We start from the raw sequence: 16513 nt of genomic DNA on the forward strand, positions 1-16513 counted from the left end.
CAGGGTCTCATTGTATAGCCCTGGCTGTCCTGGAGTTTGCTCTGTAGACCAGGCTGGCCTTGAACTCACAGAAAAACTCACCTGCTTCTGCCCCTGAGTGCTGGGATTATTTTCCATTTTAAGGCATGATCCATGAGGCCCAGGCTGGCCTCCAACTCACTATGTAGCAGAAGACGGCCCTGAGCTTCTGATCCTCTTGTCTGCTTGCCACACCATCTGGGTACTAGAACCAGGCCCAGTTTCTGTGGCACTAGGGCTTGAACCTCATGTGTGCTAGAGAAGTCTCTCCCAGCCGATCTACACCCTTGGCCTTCCTGGACAGTTTTATGGAACACCTTTCTTTCTCTCTTGCAAAAGGAAGACCCCATGTTGAGGAATATGGTAACAGGCATAGGACAGCCGCCATGGATGGCCTACGGTGGCTTTTCTGGTTTCCTGTTAGAGGGGACACTATGATATGCTGGGTCTCTCAAGTAGCAATTTTTTGACAGACACAGTGAGAAAAATGACAGCCTTGATTTTCAGATGGCTTCCCCACTACAGATGTGGACAAGGAAGAGAGAGCTCAATTCCTTTAAGTATCGGATGCCAAACGGGACACAGTTGCCAAGATTTGGACCTCTGTGAGCAGTTCGTCTAGAGCAGAACCAGGCTGGTGACACCGCAGGTCTGGGTGTGGAGATGAACGGGAGCTAACGTCCTCCCCACCTGCTTTCCCTGTGAGACCTCAATGAGAATTCCATGTCAGTTGGTGCCTGCCTTTAATTCCAGCACTCTGGAGGCAGCATCACGTGGATCCCTTAAGAATTCAAGGCCAACCTAGTCTACATAGTGAGTTCCAGGCCAGCCAGAGCTACATCGTGAAGCCCTGTCTCAAAATAAAATAAATTGTTTGGAAGGCTATTTGTTCAGGAAGACTGTTAGTTACTTTTCTTTTTTTTTTTTAATCTCTGAGACCAAATACATGACAAGCAGTAACTCAAGAGAGCGTGCGTGGGTTTATAAGGATATGGTTTTTCATGACAGCGAGCAGGAAGCAGCTTTGTTGGAGCGGGGACAGGGGACATGTGGTGATTGTTTTTCCACATTGCAGAGGACCAGAAAACAGAGATGTGATAGGAAGTAGGCTATAAATCTCAAAGCCCACCCTGCAGCAACCCACTTCTGCCGAGGTCTCACCTCCCAGTAGTGACTCCCCAATTGCTCAACACAGTTGAGGAAGAAGTATTCAAATGAACTTGTGGAGGAAACTTTAAAAAGCAAGGACAATCTCTTTCCAGTCACCTTGATCCCATAATCAATGAATTTGTACCCCACCCTCAAACACCTCACCCCTATTTACTAGGAAAAAAATAATTGAGCCACAGAGGATTACTTAGTACTTTTGTTTGTTTTCCTGTGTTTGTGGAGATGGAACTCAGAGCCTTGGATAAACTAGATTAGCATTCTACCACTGAGTTACATCCCAGTATTATTGACTGAGGCCGATAAACTGGATTTTTTTTTTACACACTGCCAAGCTGACTTATTTTCTGCACTTATTTTAAGCATAGAGGAATTGCTTAAAGACCGGCAAAGCCACATTGACTCATTTAAGACAAACTGTGAGGTTGACCAGTTGTCTTTTCCCCTATCTCTACACAAGGGGATTGGCTGGTGATTCAGTTTAGGAGCGCATATTTTTTCAGTAATATTGATAAAGATTGTATTCCTTTCCTTTTTTTTATGTTGTTTCTTTTACACAATCTTATTCTCTATGCAGAGTAACCAAAGTAGAACTCACTGTGTAGTTCAGACTGGCCAAGAACTCACAGCAATGCTCCTGCTCCAATCTCCTGAGTGTGGTGTTTACAGGTGTAAGCCACTATTCCTGCTTCTAATGACTTCTCATAGCTGCATTTAGACAGCTCTGCGGCTTGTCCGCTGTTTCTGAACTCCTTGGGGCCTTGTGCGGATGGCTGCCATGTCTGCTATGTCTGCTAATTGCTCCATTATTTCCCCTTTTCCCAGCCAAAATCTCTGAGAGCAAGAACATCGTCCGTTGCTGGGGAATTGCCTCTGATACTTATAATCTAGATATAGAGATCCTTCAAAGAGGGGTGTAAATGAACCAGGTGGTGGTGTACCATGCCTTCAGTCATAGCACTTAGGAGGCAGAGGCGGAGGCGGAGGCGGAGGCGGAGGCGGAGGCGGAGGCAGAGGCAGAGGCAGAGGCAGAGGCAGGCACATCTCTGAGTTTGAGGCCACCCTGGTCTACAGAATGAGTTCAAAGACAGCTAGGGCTACATAGAGAGAAACCCTGTCTCAAACAGCAATAAAACACAATAATTATAATGATGATGATAACAATAATAATAGCAGGGTATAAATGAAAGAAAAGGTGCAAAACTAGGTTCCAGAATTACAGGGATTTGGATAAGCCAGCCCCTTATGTTTTAACTGTATTTGTGTGAGGGTGAGGCACCCCTTTCTGGACTCTAAGGGCAAGTTTTGCTGCTGCTGTTTGTGGTGTGCCCTTGGAAACTGAATTGGAGCTTCGTGCTTCCAGGCAGGAGCTCTGCCCCTTAGCTGCAGCCCCAGCACCTTAAAAATCATTTGAGTATAGAATTTACTCTGTAGCCTGGGCAACCTTCAAATTTATGATCTTGCTTCTGCCTCCCAAGTACTGAAGATTACTGGCCTGAGCTACCAGGCCTAGATACTAGTAAGTTCTTGTTTGAGTGGTGGGGTGGAGAGATGGTGATGCATTGGAGTGGCCCTCTTCCTCTCCTATAAAGGCATATCCAGCCTTCTCATGGTAGAGGAGGACACTTGAGGAACCCAATCACCTCTACCCAGAAGCTAGACCCTGAGAAGGAGGCTTCTCTGTGGTCTAGGGCTAAGCACCTGCCTCTCTGAGTTCTGAAAGGGGCTGGGGCAGGACCAAGATGGAGAATGAGGGAGGACAGTTTGGTATGCCACATGTTCCTTGTTCCATGTATGGATCTCCATACATGCACACATATTTGTATATATTTGGCTATGCTAATAGGCTTTCGAGAACATGTAGATGAACTTGGCTTCATGGAGCACACTGCGCCTCTATGTTTGGTAACCCAACATATGATCCGAATCAACTTTGGTAAGTGTAAAGTGAGAAAAGTTGCTTTTCTGTCTGTGTTTTCCGGGTATGAGCACATGAGATGCAGAGCCATCCTGATTCCGTTTCTACTCAAAACAGCCAAGGCTGCTTGTAAGATGAAGCCACCCAGGGCAACGCACAATCTGCAGCCACAGTTTCACGCACTTGGGAGTGACTCAGAGCAATGCAGAGGCCAGTCCTGAGTTAGGGGCTCTGTCTGTGGTGTTGCCTCCCCTACTTCCTTGCTGTTCCATCTTTCAACCCTGTTGAGGAATTTAATTTTATGTTATGTGCATTGGTGTGAGGGTGTCAGATCCCTGGTACTGGAGTTACAGACAGTTCTGAGCTGCCATGTGGGTGCTGGGAATCGAACATGGGTCCTCTGGAAGAGTAGCCAGTGCTCTTAACTACTGAGCCATCTCTCCAGCCCCTGAACTTCCTTTTTGTCACCCTTCCTTCCTTCCTTCCTTCCTTCCTTCCTTCCTTCCTTCCTTCCCTCTTTCTCTCTCTCTCTCTCTCTCTCTCTCTCTCTCTCTCTCTCTCTCTCTCTCTCTCTCTAGACAGTGTTGCTTTGTAGACTAGGATGGGCAGGAACTCAGGGATCCACCTGCCTCTGCCTTCAAATGCTGGGATTAAAAGTGTGCCCCCCCTCCCACGCCTGGCTTCTTTGCTTTCTCTGTGCAATCAAGCTGTCCTTGGGATCTTCCTGTCTCGACTTCCCTTTGGTCTCAACGCCCTTGTCTGTCATGATATATAATAGAAAAGTTCGTATTGCTTGCAGACAGAGGGTCTCTCCTCAATTCCTACAAGACCAGCCGGGCATTTTTATATTCAATATCCTGGGTTTCAAGCCCACTTCATCTCAAGACTCCTACTGAGCGCGTGTTAGAAACGTGAGCTCCTCTCGATTCCCTGGCAGAGATAGTTATAAGACAGCTGTCCATCTTTTATACCAGTACCCACGTTCTCCTCTCACGTGACCAGGTACGATTCCTGATGGCCACACTTCACTGACCATGCCAATAACAGTCACTGTGAGACCAGGCTCAGTCGTCCTAATGAGGTGTATGTACATGCAGGAGTCGGCAGCTAGAAAAGCCGTGCCCCCATGCCCCTACGTTAGGAACGCTGTGCCCCCATGCCCCTACGTTAGGAACGCTGTGCCCCCATGTCCCTACGTTAGGAACGCCATGCCCCATGCCCCCACCCAGGCATGTCTTAATGTTTTTCCTGTAGCTGTGTTAAATAGCCAGACAAGTTGGGCAGTGGTGGTGGCACACGCCTTTAATCCCAGCACTTGTGAGGCAAAGGCAGGCAGATATCTGTGAGTTCGAGGCCAGCCTGGTCTACAGAGAGAGAGAGAGAGAGTTCCAGGGCAGCTAGGAGTATTACACAGAGAAACCCTGTCTCAAAAACCAAAACCAAAATTTACATAAAAACAAATACTCAGACAAAAGCAACGTAAAGGAGAAACTGTTTATCTGGCTCCCAGGTCTAAGTTAGAGACCGTCAGTTGTGGAGCTAAGGAGCGAATCACAGCACAGCCACAGCTGAGAGCAGAGAGCCACGGACGAATGCTCGTGCTCACGTGGCTCACACGCCCTGCTCAAGCTTAGGCAGGTCTTCCCATTGCAGGCAATCAAGTTAATTCTTTCCCCTAAGAATTAACAAAAGCAGATCAACCTGAGAGGTGTAAGCGCTGGTCATAAACGGGCCAATTACACCACCTATCGGCCACTTCCAAGCATTACATCTACTTTATTTTAAAAAACCAAAGTATAAAACAGCCACACCTGTGGATCTGTGGCTCCCTCCACCAGGCAAAGCTGTCCCTGACACTCTCGACATCAATACGAGCAGAAAGCTAAAAAGAAACGCTATCTCTAGGGTGAGCGGTAGGCGTACGGTGTCTCAACTACACTTTTTTAACCGGGCTTTTCACAAGCTAGGAAGATTAGATGATCACAAGCAGACATGGCCACAGGCCAAGTCGATCTAGACAAGCCCTCCTTTATTCTAGTTTTATTCATGGCTTTATTCTAGTTCAGGTTACCCCAGTAATGAGCGCCAGCCCTCACAGGTGCGCCACACCTGCCCCTTTTCTTCTAGAGAATCATTCCAACCAAAGAGTCCTCGGAGTGAGCTCCAGAAGGATGGTCATCTGCACCCAGAGGGTCTCTTTTCAGACACGGGAGCCCAGGGAAGCAGGGGCCTCTCCCCACCCCCACCCCAGGGCACTTTTGCAGTAGCTATCCAGGAGGTAGATGGGACTCTGGCCATATCGGAGCGTTTCTTCAGAGCAAAGGTTTTAATGTTACTCTTGAGCACACGTGGCACCTGAGAATGTATCCCACATTATTATAATCCGAACATTATTATAATCCGAACCCTGTTCCTGGGGTCTTCTCTAAGACAAAAGCATATCAATATATGAAATTTAAGGACTGACCATAAATGCAGTTATTACATCCTTTTCACCCCCCTCCCTTTCTTTTAAACCAGAGTATAAACCAGACAAACCTGTGGATTTGTGGTTCGGTCAGGCAAAGGTGTTCCTGATACACTTGGCACCAATAGGAACAGAAGAGTGGGAAAGAAATGCTCGCTTCAGGGCAATCTAATCTAAGCAAGTGCTGTCACAAGTGCAACTTTTAAATCGAGTTTTTCACAAGCAATGAAGAAGCAGCAGCTGGGAGAACGTGCTGGGAAGGGCGCATCTGTGTGGTGGAGCTGAGGAGAGTGGACCACAGCACCCACAGCCAGCAGAGAGCAAAGCCACGTGTCAAAATCCAAGGCAGCTGGGCAGGGTGGGGCCCACCTGTAAAGCTGAGGCAGGAGGATCTCTATGAGTTCAAGGCCAGCCTGGTTTACAGAGCGAGTTCCAGAACAACCAAGGCTACACAGAAAAACCCTGTCTAAAAAAACAAAAACAAACTCCACAAATAACAAGCTAACAGCAAAGCTGTAGGGGCTGCACCTGGGAACTCTGTATCTTTAAATGCTTATGTGGGGGAAGGGAAGCACAGGAGCTTGAGAAGTTACAAAAATAACAGGGCCAAGAGAGGGGTAAAAACTAACTAGAAGGGCAAAGAGACAGCAAGACTATAATAGGGAGAGTTTAAAAAAAAGCCAAGCTGGGAGCAGTGGAACAGGCCTTTGATTCCAGTACTCCAGAGAGGCAGAGGCAGGGAGAGCTCTGTGAGTTCAAGACCAACATGGTCTACATGGTGAGGTCCAGGATAACCAGAGCTGCATAACGAGACCTTTCTCAATGTTTTAAGGAGACAATGAAATTGGCCTTTTGAAAAGATTGAAAACAGATAGATCTTTGGAAACACTAATCAATAAAAAGAAAGAAAAAAACACCTGGGCATGGTGGCTCATGCCTGTAGGCTCCACACAGAGGCCCAAGGGTCAGTATTCGAGGCCAGCCTGGACTCTAAACACTGTTAACACAGTTAACAGGGAAAACACACACAGGAAAGAACAGGGAGCCCCCAAGCTGAAGCTGCTTGCTGGCCACTGGCACTCAACACCTGTGCTGAATTCATCCCAGAGATCCGAGGCCTGATGAAGAGAAACAACAGAATTCCCTGGGTCACTGCTTCCAAGCCTCTGTCTGATTTCTGTACAGTTCTCCAGCCCACACTGTCTCCACTGATAACCATAAATGCTACTCTGAGCCAAATGCTGAAGGTGACCAATCACCAATCGGCAAAATCCGTACCGAGCACATTGAGGTGTGTGACGGTATCGAAACGTCACCTCCCCCATGACCGCTTGTCAGCAGGTGAAAGGTTTCCCCGAGTTCCCATCTCCGTGGAGGAAATCAGCACTCAATCCAGCTAGAAGTCACTTCATCTGAGCTCTTTCTCCAATGAAAGAATGAGTTATGTTAGTTATGAGTTACGTTAGCAGCCACTTGCTTGCATCAGAGTGGTGGTCTCTTGTTTAAGATTTATTTTATCTGTGTGCATTCGTCTGCATCTATGCACCACGTGCATGCCTGATGCATCCAGAGGCCAGAAGAGGGCATCAAATCCTCTTCTCAGGGGGCATTTTGATGATGAGCCACAACTGCCAAGATGCAGCTGTGGTTTCCTTGGTTACCTTATCTAACTCTCCTCTGCTGGTTTCATACTGAATCCCTGAGGGTGCCATCATCATGGGTTATAGATGAGGAGACCCAGGTGTGGGAAGTGACCTGCTACCCAACACAGCTGGAATCCATGGTACCAGGAATTCACCAGAACTGAGGGGGGTTTAAACTGGCTGGAGAGCCGGGCGATGGTGGCGCATGCCTTTAATCCCAGCACTCGGGAGGCAGAGGCAGGCGGATCTCTGTGAGTTCGAGACCAGCCTGGTCTACAGCGCTAGTTCCAGGACAGGCTCCAAAGCCACAGAGAAACACTATCTCGAAAAACCAAAAAATTAATAAAGAAAGAGAGAGAGAGAGAGAGAGAGAGAGAGAGAGAGAGAGAGAGAGAGAAACTGGCTGGAGAACCACCAAGGTATGAGAGGCAACCTGCTACCCAACATAGCTGGAATCCATGGTGTCAGGAATTTACCAGGACTGAGCGGGGCTTGAAGCCTGTCCTGGTTGAAGGGCCAGTTGTGCAGAAGAAAAAAGCATCTTTGACCTTGCCTTTCTGTCACAGTGTTGGTGTTAGGAGTACTCTTTGTCAAATGGCCTGGATCCTGCCTTGACTTGCTGCATGGCCGGCTAAGAGAGAATGTTTTCCTTACTGCAAAGTATTGGCATCAAAAATGAAAGAAGGGTCGTAGCTGGGGGCATGCGACGGTGGTGTGAAACTGATCTGTACCACGCACCAATCTTTATGGAGACAGTCCTACTCTGCTGTCTTTTACTGAGCACACAGCTGTGAACCTCAAACATTTACTGTTAATCATTGTGGGGAAGGCAGCTATCCAATGCTACAAAATAACTTCAATCTTGAATCTTAATTTTTTTTTCAAGAAAATCAGGCAAAAATATTTTCAAATAACTTGTCTAGTTTTGTCTCTTCCCCTTCCCATTAGAGGAAAAGCTATGCATTGTGAGAAGCCGCACGCACGCGCACCCCCTCACACACACACAGACACCCATGCATGCACAGACACCACACAAACACACACACACACACACACCACATACCACCCATACATGGCTGGGGGAAAGCCACTGTTATGGCACAGACAAACGCAAGATGCTAAGACATGGTGGCCAGAGCATAGGGTGAGGAAGAACAGCAGGGGAAGCAAACCCCGCAAGCAGAAATACTAAGCCTCAATTCCATGAGACTCAGGTAGGGGTATGAGGAGTTGACGGCGTTTTAGCTCGAGTCCACAGGTGGCACAGCACCGTGTGCTCAAGAGAGGCAGGCTGGAAGGCAGAGTCAGTCAAAAAAAAAAGTGGTCTGCTTTTGATTTTTGTGTGGATGTGTGTGTGCATGCATGCGGAGGCCAGAGGGTGACAAGAGGCATCTGCCTTGATTGCTCTTTATCTTATCTACACTGAGGTGGGGTCTCTCCCTAAACACAGCGCTCCTTGGTCTAGGCAGCCAGTTTGCTCCAGGGATCTCCCATCTCTGCCTCCTGAATGCTGGGATTAAAGGTGGGCAACAGTCCTACCCCGCATCTACAAGGGTATTCGTAGGGATCTGATTCTGGTCCTAATACTTGTGCAGTGAGTGTTTTACCTATTAGGCATCTCTGCATCCCATCACGTTAATTCTGAAGTTCTTGATACATATCCAAATGGAGGTCCAGTGGGTGGCCTCAACAGGGAATGCGAGGTCAAGTGAGGTTTGCTTTTTCTTACTTTTGCAAAGATGTCCCTGTCCTGTGCTGTGGGGAAACTGATGACTCAGATAGAGGGCATGGCTGGAGAGTGGGAGAGGGCACCCAGGACACAAATGGGGTCTCGTACTGGTGGGGACAAGATGTTATTCTGGAGTGGATCTGAATAGAAGAATGAGGTTTATGTACCTCAGCAGGATGACTCCATGTCTCTAAGGCACAACAGGGCACGGGCTGAAGGGAGAAGGTGACTGAGGCTGTCTCCAGCTGCCCTTAGCTCATACAGACCAGTATTAAGCAGCAAAGTGGAACTGGATCGGGGTTTTCTTTGCACGGGGTCTTGTGTATGCCAGGCTGGCTTTGAACTCACTATGTAGTGGAGTATAACCTTGAACTCCTGATCCTCCTGCCTTCTCCTCCTGAACGCTGGGATTGCAGGTACAGGCCGTGTTGAAACACAAACCCGGGACCTGGGCGTGAATGCAAAGGGTGGGAGGAGCACCTGCAAGGGTGTAACTGTGGATCTCTGCGGCCACGATGCGTGTAGACGATGGGAATGGATGCTAGTGGGGCTGGACAAGAGAGAGGGTGAATGCTGAAATCTCATCAGCGAGGACCAGTGCCTGCTCAAACTGTGTGGATGCCCCAAGGGTCTGTGGTTAGGGTTACTACTTTAGTAATGTTTTTCAAGATTCCCCAGGGGGGCTCCTGAAACAGGGTCACCCAGCGATGCCACTGCTGGCTCCATTGAAACCAACACCTCGAGTATCATTTCCAGGAGGAGCCCGATTTTCGCTGGGATTCCAGAGGTCTCCATGTTCATATATATATATGTGTGTGTATATGTATATATGTATGCGTGTATGTGTTTGTATGAGTACATTATGTATGCACACACACATTTATTTACTTACTGGGGGCATGTGCAGAACTGGAGGACTTGATGCTGTTCTACCATGTGGGTTCCAGGGACTGAACTCAGGCTGTCGGGCTCAGCAGCCAAGTGCCTTTATCCACAGAGCCATCTTTCTGGTTCCTGATTTGTGTTAAATGGAAGGCCATGAGTATTATGGTCTTTGGTTTAGGGGTATCCTGTCAGATTCCCAGACAAATCCTTCAGGTAATGCCCTATGTGGGTGTGCTCAGACAGCACACGTTAGCCTATGTTGGCCTAACAGGTCTGAATGGGGGGCGCTGTGCAGGGTGTCTAACTGCTCAGGGTTAAGTTGGGGCGCACTATATTAGGGTCTATCTCTTCACTGACAAATCAGAAGCCTCAGTCACTAGAGGAGATAAACAAGTCTCTGTTGACACAGCATTCACTTCCTACGAGCATGCGCCGTGACTGTAGGCCCCCAGGTAAGGCTGTGTAAACGCTACGGTTTCTCCAAAGTGACAGCCAGTTCAAATTGTTTTTATGGACTGTGGAAAAGGACTGGCTGAGGTCAGTGTGTAACAACCACGAGCATTGGCCGACAACAGAAGTCCTGGCTTTGTGCATGTGCCAGGAGCCACGATTCTCTAGGTGCCCACGAGAGGGTGCTGATGGCTCACTACTCGCTATAAGCATCTCCTGCAGTTTAACTGCATCTGTCCCTGGTACCTAACCTTCCCAGTTTAACACCCGTGGCCTCCCAAGTGGGTAGCAATGCCAATAGTGCTCACACTGTTCTTTCCCGATGTGAGTCAACTCCCCCAGCTTCTAACCAGTCAATGACATGAATTCATTCGGACTGGATGCTGGTGACCAGGGACTGAGGGCCTTTTCTGACTTCACGGGATACTGTCTCCTTCCAGATAAGTTCACACAGTCATGGCTAGCATGGACTGAGAATCGTATCTCTGCTCCCCAGACCGCATGTCTTGCTGCTTTCAGGGAGAATATGTGAGAGCAAACTGACACTAAACCCAGCTTCCTTCTATGACAATGAGGCCCGGAGACCCTTCTGTGTTCTTTCTAGGTCACAACAGACAGCCCTGCATGAAGTCTGTCAGCACCTAGACACTCCAAGAACTTTGAACTTTAGACTCTTTGTACCGTAACACAACGACACAGCTCTCTGTAATTGCTGTTTGAGACAGGGTCTCCAGATGCCCGGGCTGGCCTTAGACTCTTGATCCCGTTTCTACCTTCCAAGTGCTGGAGCTCCAGGCATGTCACCACACCGAGATCTGGGATTGCTTCTTGTGCGAAGTCTGTTCGCTAGTTTAGGATGAGGCAGGAGACTCAAGCTGGTGGTGTTGGCGGCCAAGAGCAGAGCTATGGGCCACAGCAATCCGCCTGTTTGACTCATGCTGAATATAATTCACCATTTTGATCCCCACAGGCATGTCATTTAGTGCCTGGGATTTAGAGCACCCAAGGGCAGTTTGGCAGCTGCCGGCACGGGTGCCAACCCTTCAGGCATTGCCTTTGCCCCACTCCGTGTGTCCTGACAAGCAGGGTCTACCCACCAGACTGCCAGTGAACACTGCCCTTCACTTACTAGGATGCCTGTGGAGCGTGCTTGGTGAGCAGACGTCTCCTGGGCTGTAGGCACCCACTCGTTCCTTCAGCTGGAGGCCAGCTGGTGACACACAAGATGTACCCCCAGTGTCTCCAGTTCTTTGGGGAACTGCCATCATGGCTGGGATGGAACTGTTCCTTCTCTGTAGGACACAGCCCCCTCTTATGAGAACAGCCTGTCAGTATGAAGTCCCTTTGTAGGCAGGGCAGGCTGCTGCCTTGGCCTCCAGAGTGCCAGGTTGACAGGCCAAGGGACCCTGTCTACTCTAGACTGGGCCTCAAAGTTCTCCTTTCGTTATGGTTTTCCTAGGATCTCTATCAAGTCTGAAAGCCCAGGGACAAATTTATTTACCTGTTACTACTCTGTTTTGTACCCTGAAGCATAAAGCACCAGACAGAACGCAGCTGGTTATCTTTCCACAGGAAGACTGAGCCTGGGGAGCCCTCACTTCCTTTGGTCTCTGTCGAGCTGAGGCAATGAGGCCTGGCTCTCTGGCTGTTTTGACCGAGTCACCACTTATCCTGTGACTGGTTCTGTAAACCTGCAAACACCATGCAAAAGACAAGTGAGAAACAAAAGCGGGGGGGGGGGTGCATGAAAACAGATACCAAGGAAATCCAAAGATAGGTCATACTTCAGGAGGGAACAGGCGGCCCTTTAACAGCCCAGCTGCTCTCAGTTGAGACCAGCCAGGTGTTGTTTTCTTCCCAGCTTGGAGGCCTGCCTTGGCTTAATACAAGCCAATCTTCTAGGTGCTTGCTCAGCAAATGCACTCACACAGGGCTCTGCTGCAAGCTGAGGCTGTTGGTTTACAGTCCTCAGCCGTAGGGAGAATCAGACAACAGTAAGACAGAGAAGCTGTGGGACAGGGTCCCCCCCACCCCCTAACCCAAGATGGGATTTCTCTGTGTAGCCCTGACTGTCCTGGAACTCACTCTGTACACCAAGCTGGCTTCAAACTCAGAGATTCACCTGCTTCTACCTCCTAAGTGCTGGGTTAAAGGCATGCGCCATTACCACTTGCAGGACAGTTCTTAAAAGGCTGGGAAATGCTGGGCATGGTTACTCATGCCTTTAATCGCAGAACTCAGGGGGCTGGCTTAGAAAAAAATCAGTTACAAGATAAGGCAAAGGCAGCTGGTTACATACTGAATTTCAGGACAGCCTTACATACTCTGGTCCAGTCGCTCACAGGAGGTGGGGCGCAGGGCTGGTCAGGTGCAGGGACTGACACTGAGACACAGCCACCCCACTGCACTACGCAGGGCACACTACAATGCTTTTCTCTGCTTTGGCTCAATGGCATAATTTTTCTGCCAAACAAAAATCACTGTTTGACAAGACACCAGGACGCAGGACGAAGAACTGCCCACTACCACCCCTGGTCCAATCACGTCCTTGGGTGCAGAGCAGAAGTATGGCTGCCAGGTGGGAAGCCCTGGCTGGCCCTCAACTCTGTCACTATCCAGCACTCTAGGAGTGCTAACCCAAAGCCCAACCACCCACACCCACAAGGCAGTGCTGAGACAGGCGTCTCTTCGGGATGGGCAATCATCGTGGCAGCTGTAACAGTGCTCTCTACCTGTTGACAATCTGCAGCTGAGGTTTCAGGGACACGTGACAGTTCACAACCCTCCTTATCCTGAACCAGCAAATGAAAACACAACCGTGAGGAACTGGCTGAGACGTGGGAGCATGGGTGCTCACAAAAGGACTCAGACTCTTCTTTTTATTGTTAAGCTGCAACATACACGGTTTAATACAACGACAACAACAAAAACATGTAATAATTAAGTGAAAATAAACTGAACAATAAACACTCAAAACAAAATCTTTTCCATTGGAAACATGTTAGGATGAACTTGGGCTTTGTTCCCACCTGACCGCGATTTTCTTATGACTCAGGAGCCTACATACCCCGTGTGTCCTGCAGGCACGCAGGTGTGGGTGCGAGTTTGAATGATTAAATAAATGCAAAGTCCGTCGTTTACTGTGGAGAGTCATCTCCCGAGGCAGCCAAACCGGGTTGAGGGAACAAAACCAGTTAAGAAACTCGCCACACGTTTGGGTTCATCTTAGAATCCGTGAACCTTCAGCTGCTCCTCCTTGACGATGCCAACCTGTAAGTAAAACTATGCTCAGCAGGATCATGACAGCAGCCAGCAGGTTGCAGCGACAGCCCCACACCACATGCCACCAACAGCTGACAGCCCACACACCCCTGCACACCTGCACACAAGCCATCTCCAGGCCACTGAGCCGCACAGGCCGTATCGTTCCAGCCAGTACTGCCCCTACCTGTCTCCGTCACTCCGCTTACTCCAGTCGTGTGCTTTTTACTGAGCAGGAAAGGAGTGCTGTCTCTTTAAAATGTTAGTTCTTAGAAGCAACCTCAAGGTCACACACAGCACCCAGTCACTCACCTCCAAAAGAAACTGGCAAATGTTCTTCCTTTGGTCACCTTGCAGCTGAATAACCTCTCCGTACTCGGGATGTTCAATCACAGTACCATTACAGGCAAATTTCTACGACACACAAAGTCAAATGCACAAAGGTTTTACATTCCCAGGACAAATGTCACTGCTCCAGCCGGGGTGACCGCTCCACAGAGCAGTGCCCTCTAGGACTCCCGCCCTCCAGAACCCAGTGTCTATGCAAATGAATCTGGAGCCACACGAAGGATTCTATTAGGGCAGACAGCAGCAACTAAACGGCTCACACTTCAGTGTACGAGCCAGGTAAGCCCCAGTGTGAGATGGAGAACAAAGCAGCTTCCCTGGGCCTACGCACTAGTAGCCACCTGCTCCTGACGTCATCACCTTTTTGAAGGCTTTCACAAGTTTCTTTTTGTCATAATCGTCCGCAATGCCCTGCACAGTGGTCAGCGTCTTCCTGCCGTTCCGCTGCTGGATTCTTATATGAATGTAGTCCTCAGTCCCTGCCGGGAGTAAGTCGTCACCCTTAGTTGCATCAGCAAAGGGGTCTGCAGAGGGACAGGAAAAAAATCCACAGCAGGAAAAAAAAAATTAGGAAGCACTATGTAGGAAGGTGGTCCCTACAGATCTAGACGGCTGCGGCCGTGGGTCCAGGGCTGCGGCTTCATTTCTGCAGGGAAGGATGGGCTCACTGGAATACTAAGTCTTCCAAACGAGAAAGACCTAAGCCTGCTATGTGTGCCAATATTCAAGCTTAAAAAGACAACGCCACTGTTGAAGGCACCCTCCAATGAGACAAAAGACGTTTATGAAACCTAATTTCATATAGCCACCACAAGAACGTGCGTCATCTGGCATCTCCATTATATTCCGACAACAGACACATTCAAAACCACCCACCCCAATCAGTTAACATAGGAACTGAGCCTAGCAAAATAAAATAAACATATACAGACATGCTCTCTCAAGAGGTGTGAGCAACAACTTCTGGCAAGCAGAGATAACAAGACAACTTCCACCCAAATCAGAGGCCTGTATCTACGCATCGTCATCAGCCACCTCTGAGGGCTGCTCAAAACCAGCTGGGGCCAGCTCTGCCCCCAGTTCCTGCCAGTTGCTGGTCCCTCAGGCACCCCCCCCCCACACACACACCCTGATCCTTATCTTCCTTGCTGACTGGAGTCTTAGATCTCCTAACCCTTGAGGGTCCCTAGTCTCCCAGCAAGGGCTGAGCCCCCCCCCCCACTTGTGAGTCCTGAGAGTCACGGGTCCCCCAGCAGCCTGAAAGCTGTCAAGCTCCCCAGCTTCTGAGCCCCACCCTCCAGTCTCCTTAGAGCCCTGGCCAGCCCCGAGGCCCCAAGTGAGTTCCTAGAGTCCCTGCCTCCCCCGCCAGTGTCAGGTTCCTGGCAAACCCTCGTCTCTGCAAGCCTGCAGTACTCCATCCCCCTCTAAGTCTCCGAAGCCCCCGGCCTCCCGTCCAGTGTCAAGTCTCCCCGCCTCTGGCTGGTCTCTCTGCGGCCCCAGCATGTCCCCCAACCCTGTCAGTCCCCGAGGCCCACGTCCTCGGGCCAGTGTCAAGTTCCCCAAGCCCCGGGCCGGACCCTTGGCCTTCTGTGGCTGGCAGAGCCAGACAAGGCCAGGAGGGAGCCGTCCCCGTAGCCAGGGTCTCTGGGAGCCCCGTCGCCATCTTCTGGGCGCCGAGACAAAGCCCAGCGGGACGCGGGCGGCGGCCGGTGACTGGACCTTACCGAAAGATTGGAGGTTCTGGATAGTGGACATGCGACACTAGTGTGAGGCCGGTGAGGGGATAAAATTCCTGCGGGGCCCGCCCGGATCACCGTGTCAGGAGGCTGCAGCGGCGAGAAACGGAAATCAATGAAGCGGCGGAAGCCCGGTGCGCAGGACGCAGAGGAGGCGGCGGCGACAGCGGAGCGCGAGCAGGGAGGCGGCGCTGCGGCTTCTCGCACAAAATGGCCGGCGCCGCGTATTTAGCTACGCGCGCCGCCGCCACGTGACCGCGCGCGCGCCGCCCGCCCGCCCGCCCCGATCGCTGCGCCGGGGGCAGCAGGCGGGCGGGAGCCCACTGCGGGCAGCCGCGGTCCGTCCTGGCCGGGGCGCCGGCCGGGGCAACTTCCGGGTGCAGGCGAGAAACGCGCCCCCCGCGGTCTCGACTCGCGGCTCTCCGGGGCCGCGCCGCTCTTCCTCCGGTTGCCCTCCGTCACCCCTACACACCAGGGTTCCCGCAGAACGTGTGTGGGTGCCCCCTGGGAATCCGCAATTCTAACAAGCTCCAGGTGATTCGGATGCTGCAGACTTAATCTCGTTTGTCCCGGGTGTCACGATCTGGCCTCTAGCTGAGTCAGGTGTGCGTGGAACGAATACGCTACAAAACCTGCCCGACCTCTCCTTGGCGGGGCCTCCTGGTCCAGAGCAGGTTCTGAGAGGGATAGGTGCCTGGTACTAGGTGAAGTAAAGAGGAACCATGCACAAACATCGGCGGACAGTGGGGAGTTGGCTCTTCTATGCATCACCTAGACAGGCTTTCTAGACCAAAGTAGTAGACTAAAAATAAAATTTAGGTATTATTAATCTCTCTGTGGCCCAAGCCTATCGACTTCGTTCTGGGATAATTTTTAGGAACCTGATGCAAG

At 50.3% G+C, this 16513-nt stretch overlaps 1 protein-coding gene across 1 annotated transcript; it reads right to left on the reverse strand.

The window, feature by feature from the left end:
• Positions 1-13108: 13108 nt before the first annotated feature.
• On the reverse strand, positions 13109-15883 carry Eif1b (eukaryotic translation initiation factor 1B). The gene is made up of 4 exons (XM_075964139.1): positions 15611-15883; positions 14247-14410; positions 13851-13952; positions 13109-13547 (listed from the first exon to the last, which is right to left on the reverse strand). The coding sequence occupies exons 1-4, from the start codon at positions 15639-15641 to the stop codon at positions 13503-13505; spliced, it is 342 nt and encodes a 113-aa protein (XP_075820254.1). The 5' UTR covers positions 15642-15883; the 3' UTR covers positions 13109-13502.
• Positions 15884-16513: the final 630 nt, after the last annotated feature.

This window comes from Microtus pennsylvanicus, chromosome 3 (genome assembly GCF_037038515.1).
Source record: "Microtus pennsylvanicus isolate mMicPen1 chromosome 3, mMicPen1.hap1, whole genome shotgun sequence".
Lineage (NCBI taxonomy): Eukaryota > Metazoa > Chordata > Mammalia > Rodentia > Cricetidae > Microtus > Microtus pennsylvanicus.

Coding starts and splice junctions, on each gene's coding strand:
- Eif1b (XM_075964139.1), bottom strand. CDS start 15,641: ATGTCCACTATCCAGAACCTCCAATCTTTCG. Junction 14,411..15,610: donor CCAGAACCTCCAATCTTTCG/GTAAGGTCCAGT, acceptor GTCCCTCTGCAG/ACCCCTTTGCTGATGCAACT. Junction 13,953..14,246: donor TTGTGAAAGCCTTCAAAAAG/GTGATGACGTCA, acceptor TGTGTGTCGTAG/AAATTTGCCTGTAATGGTAC.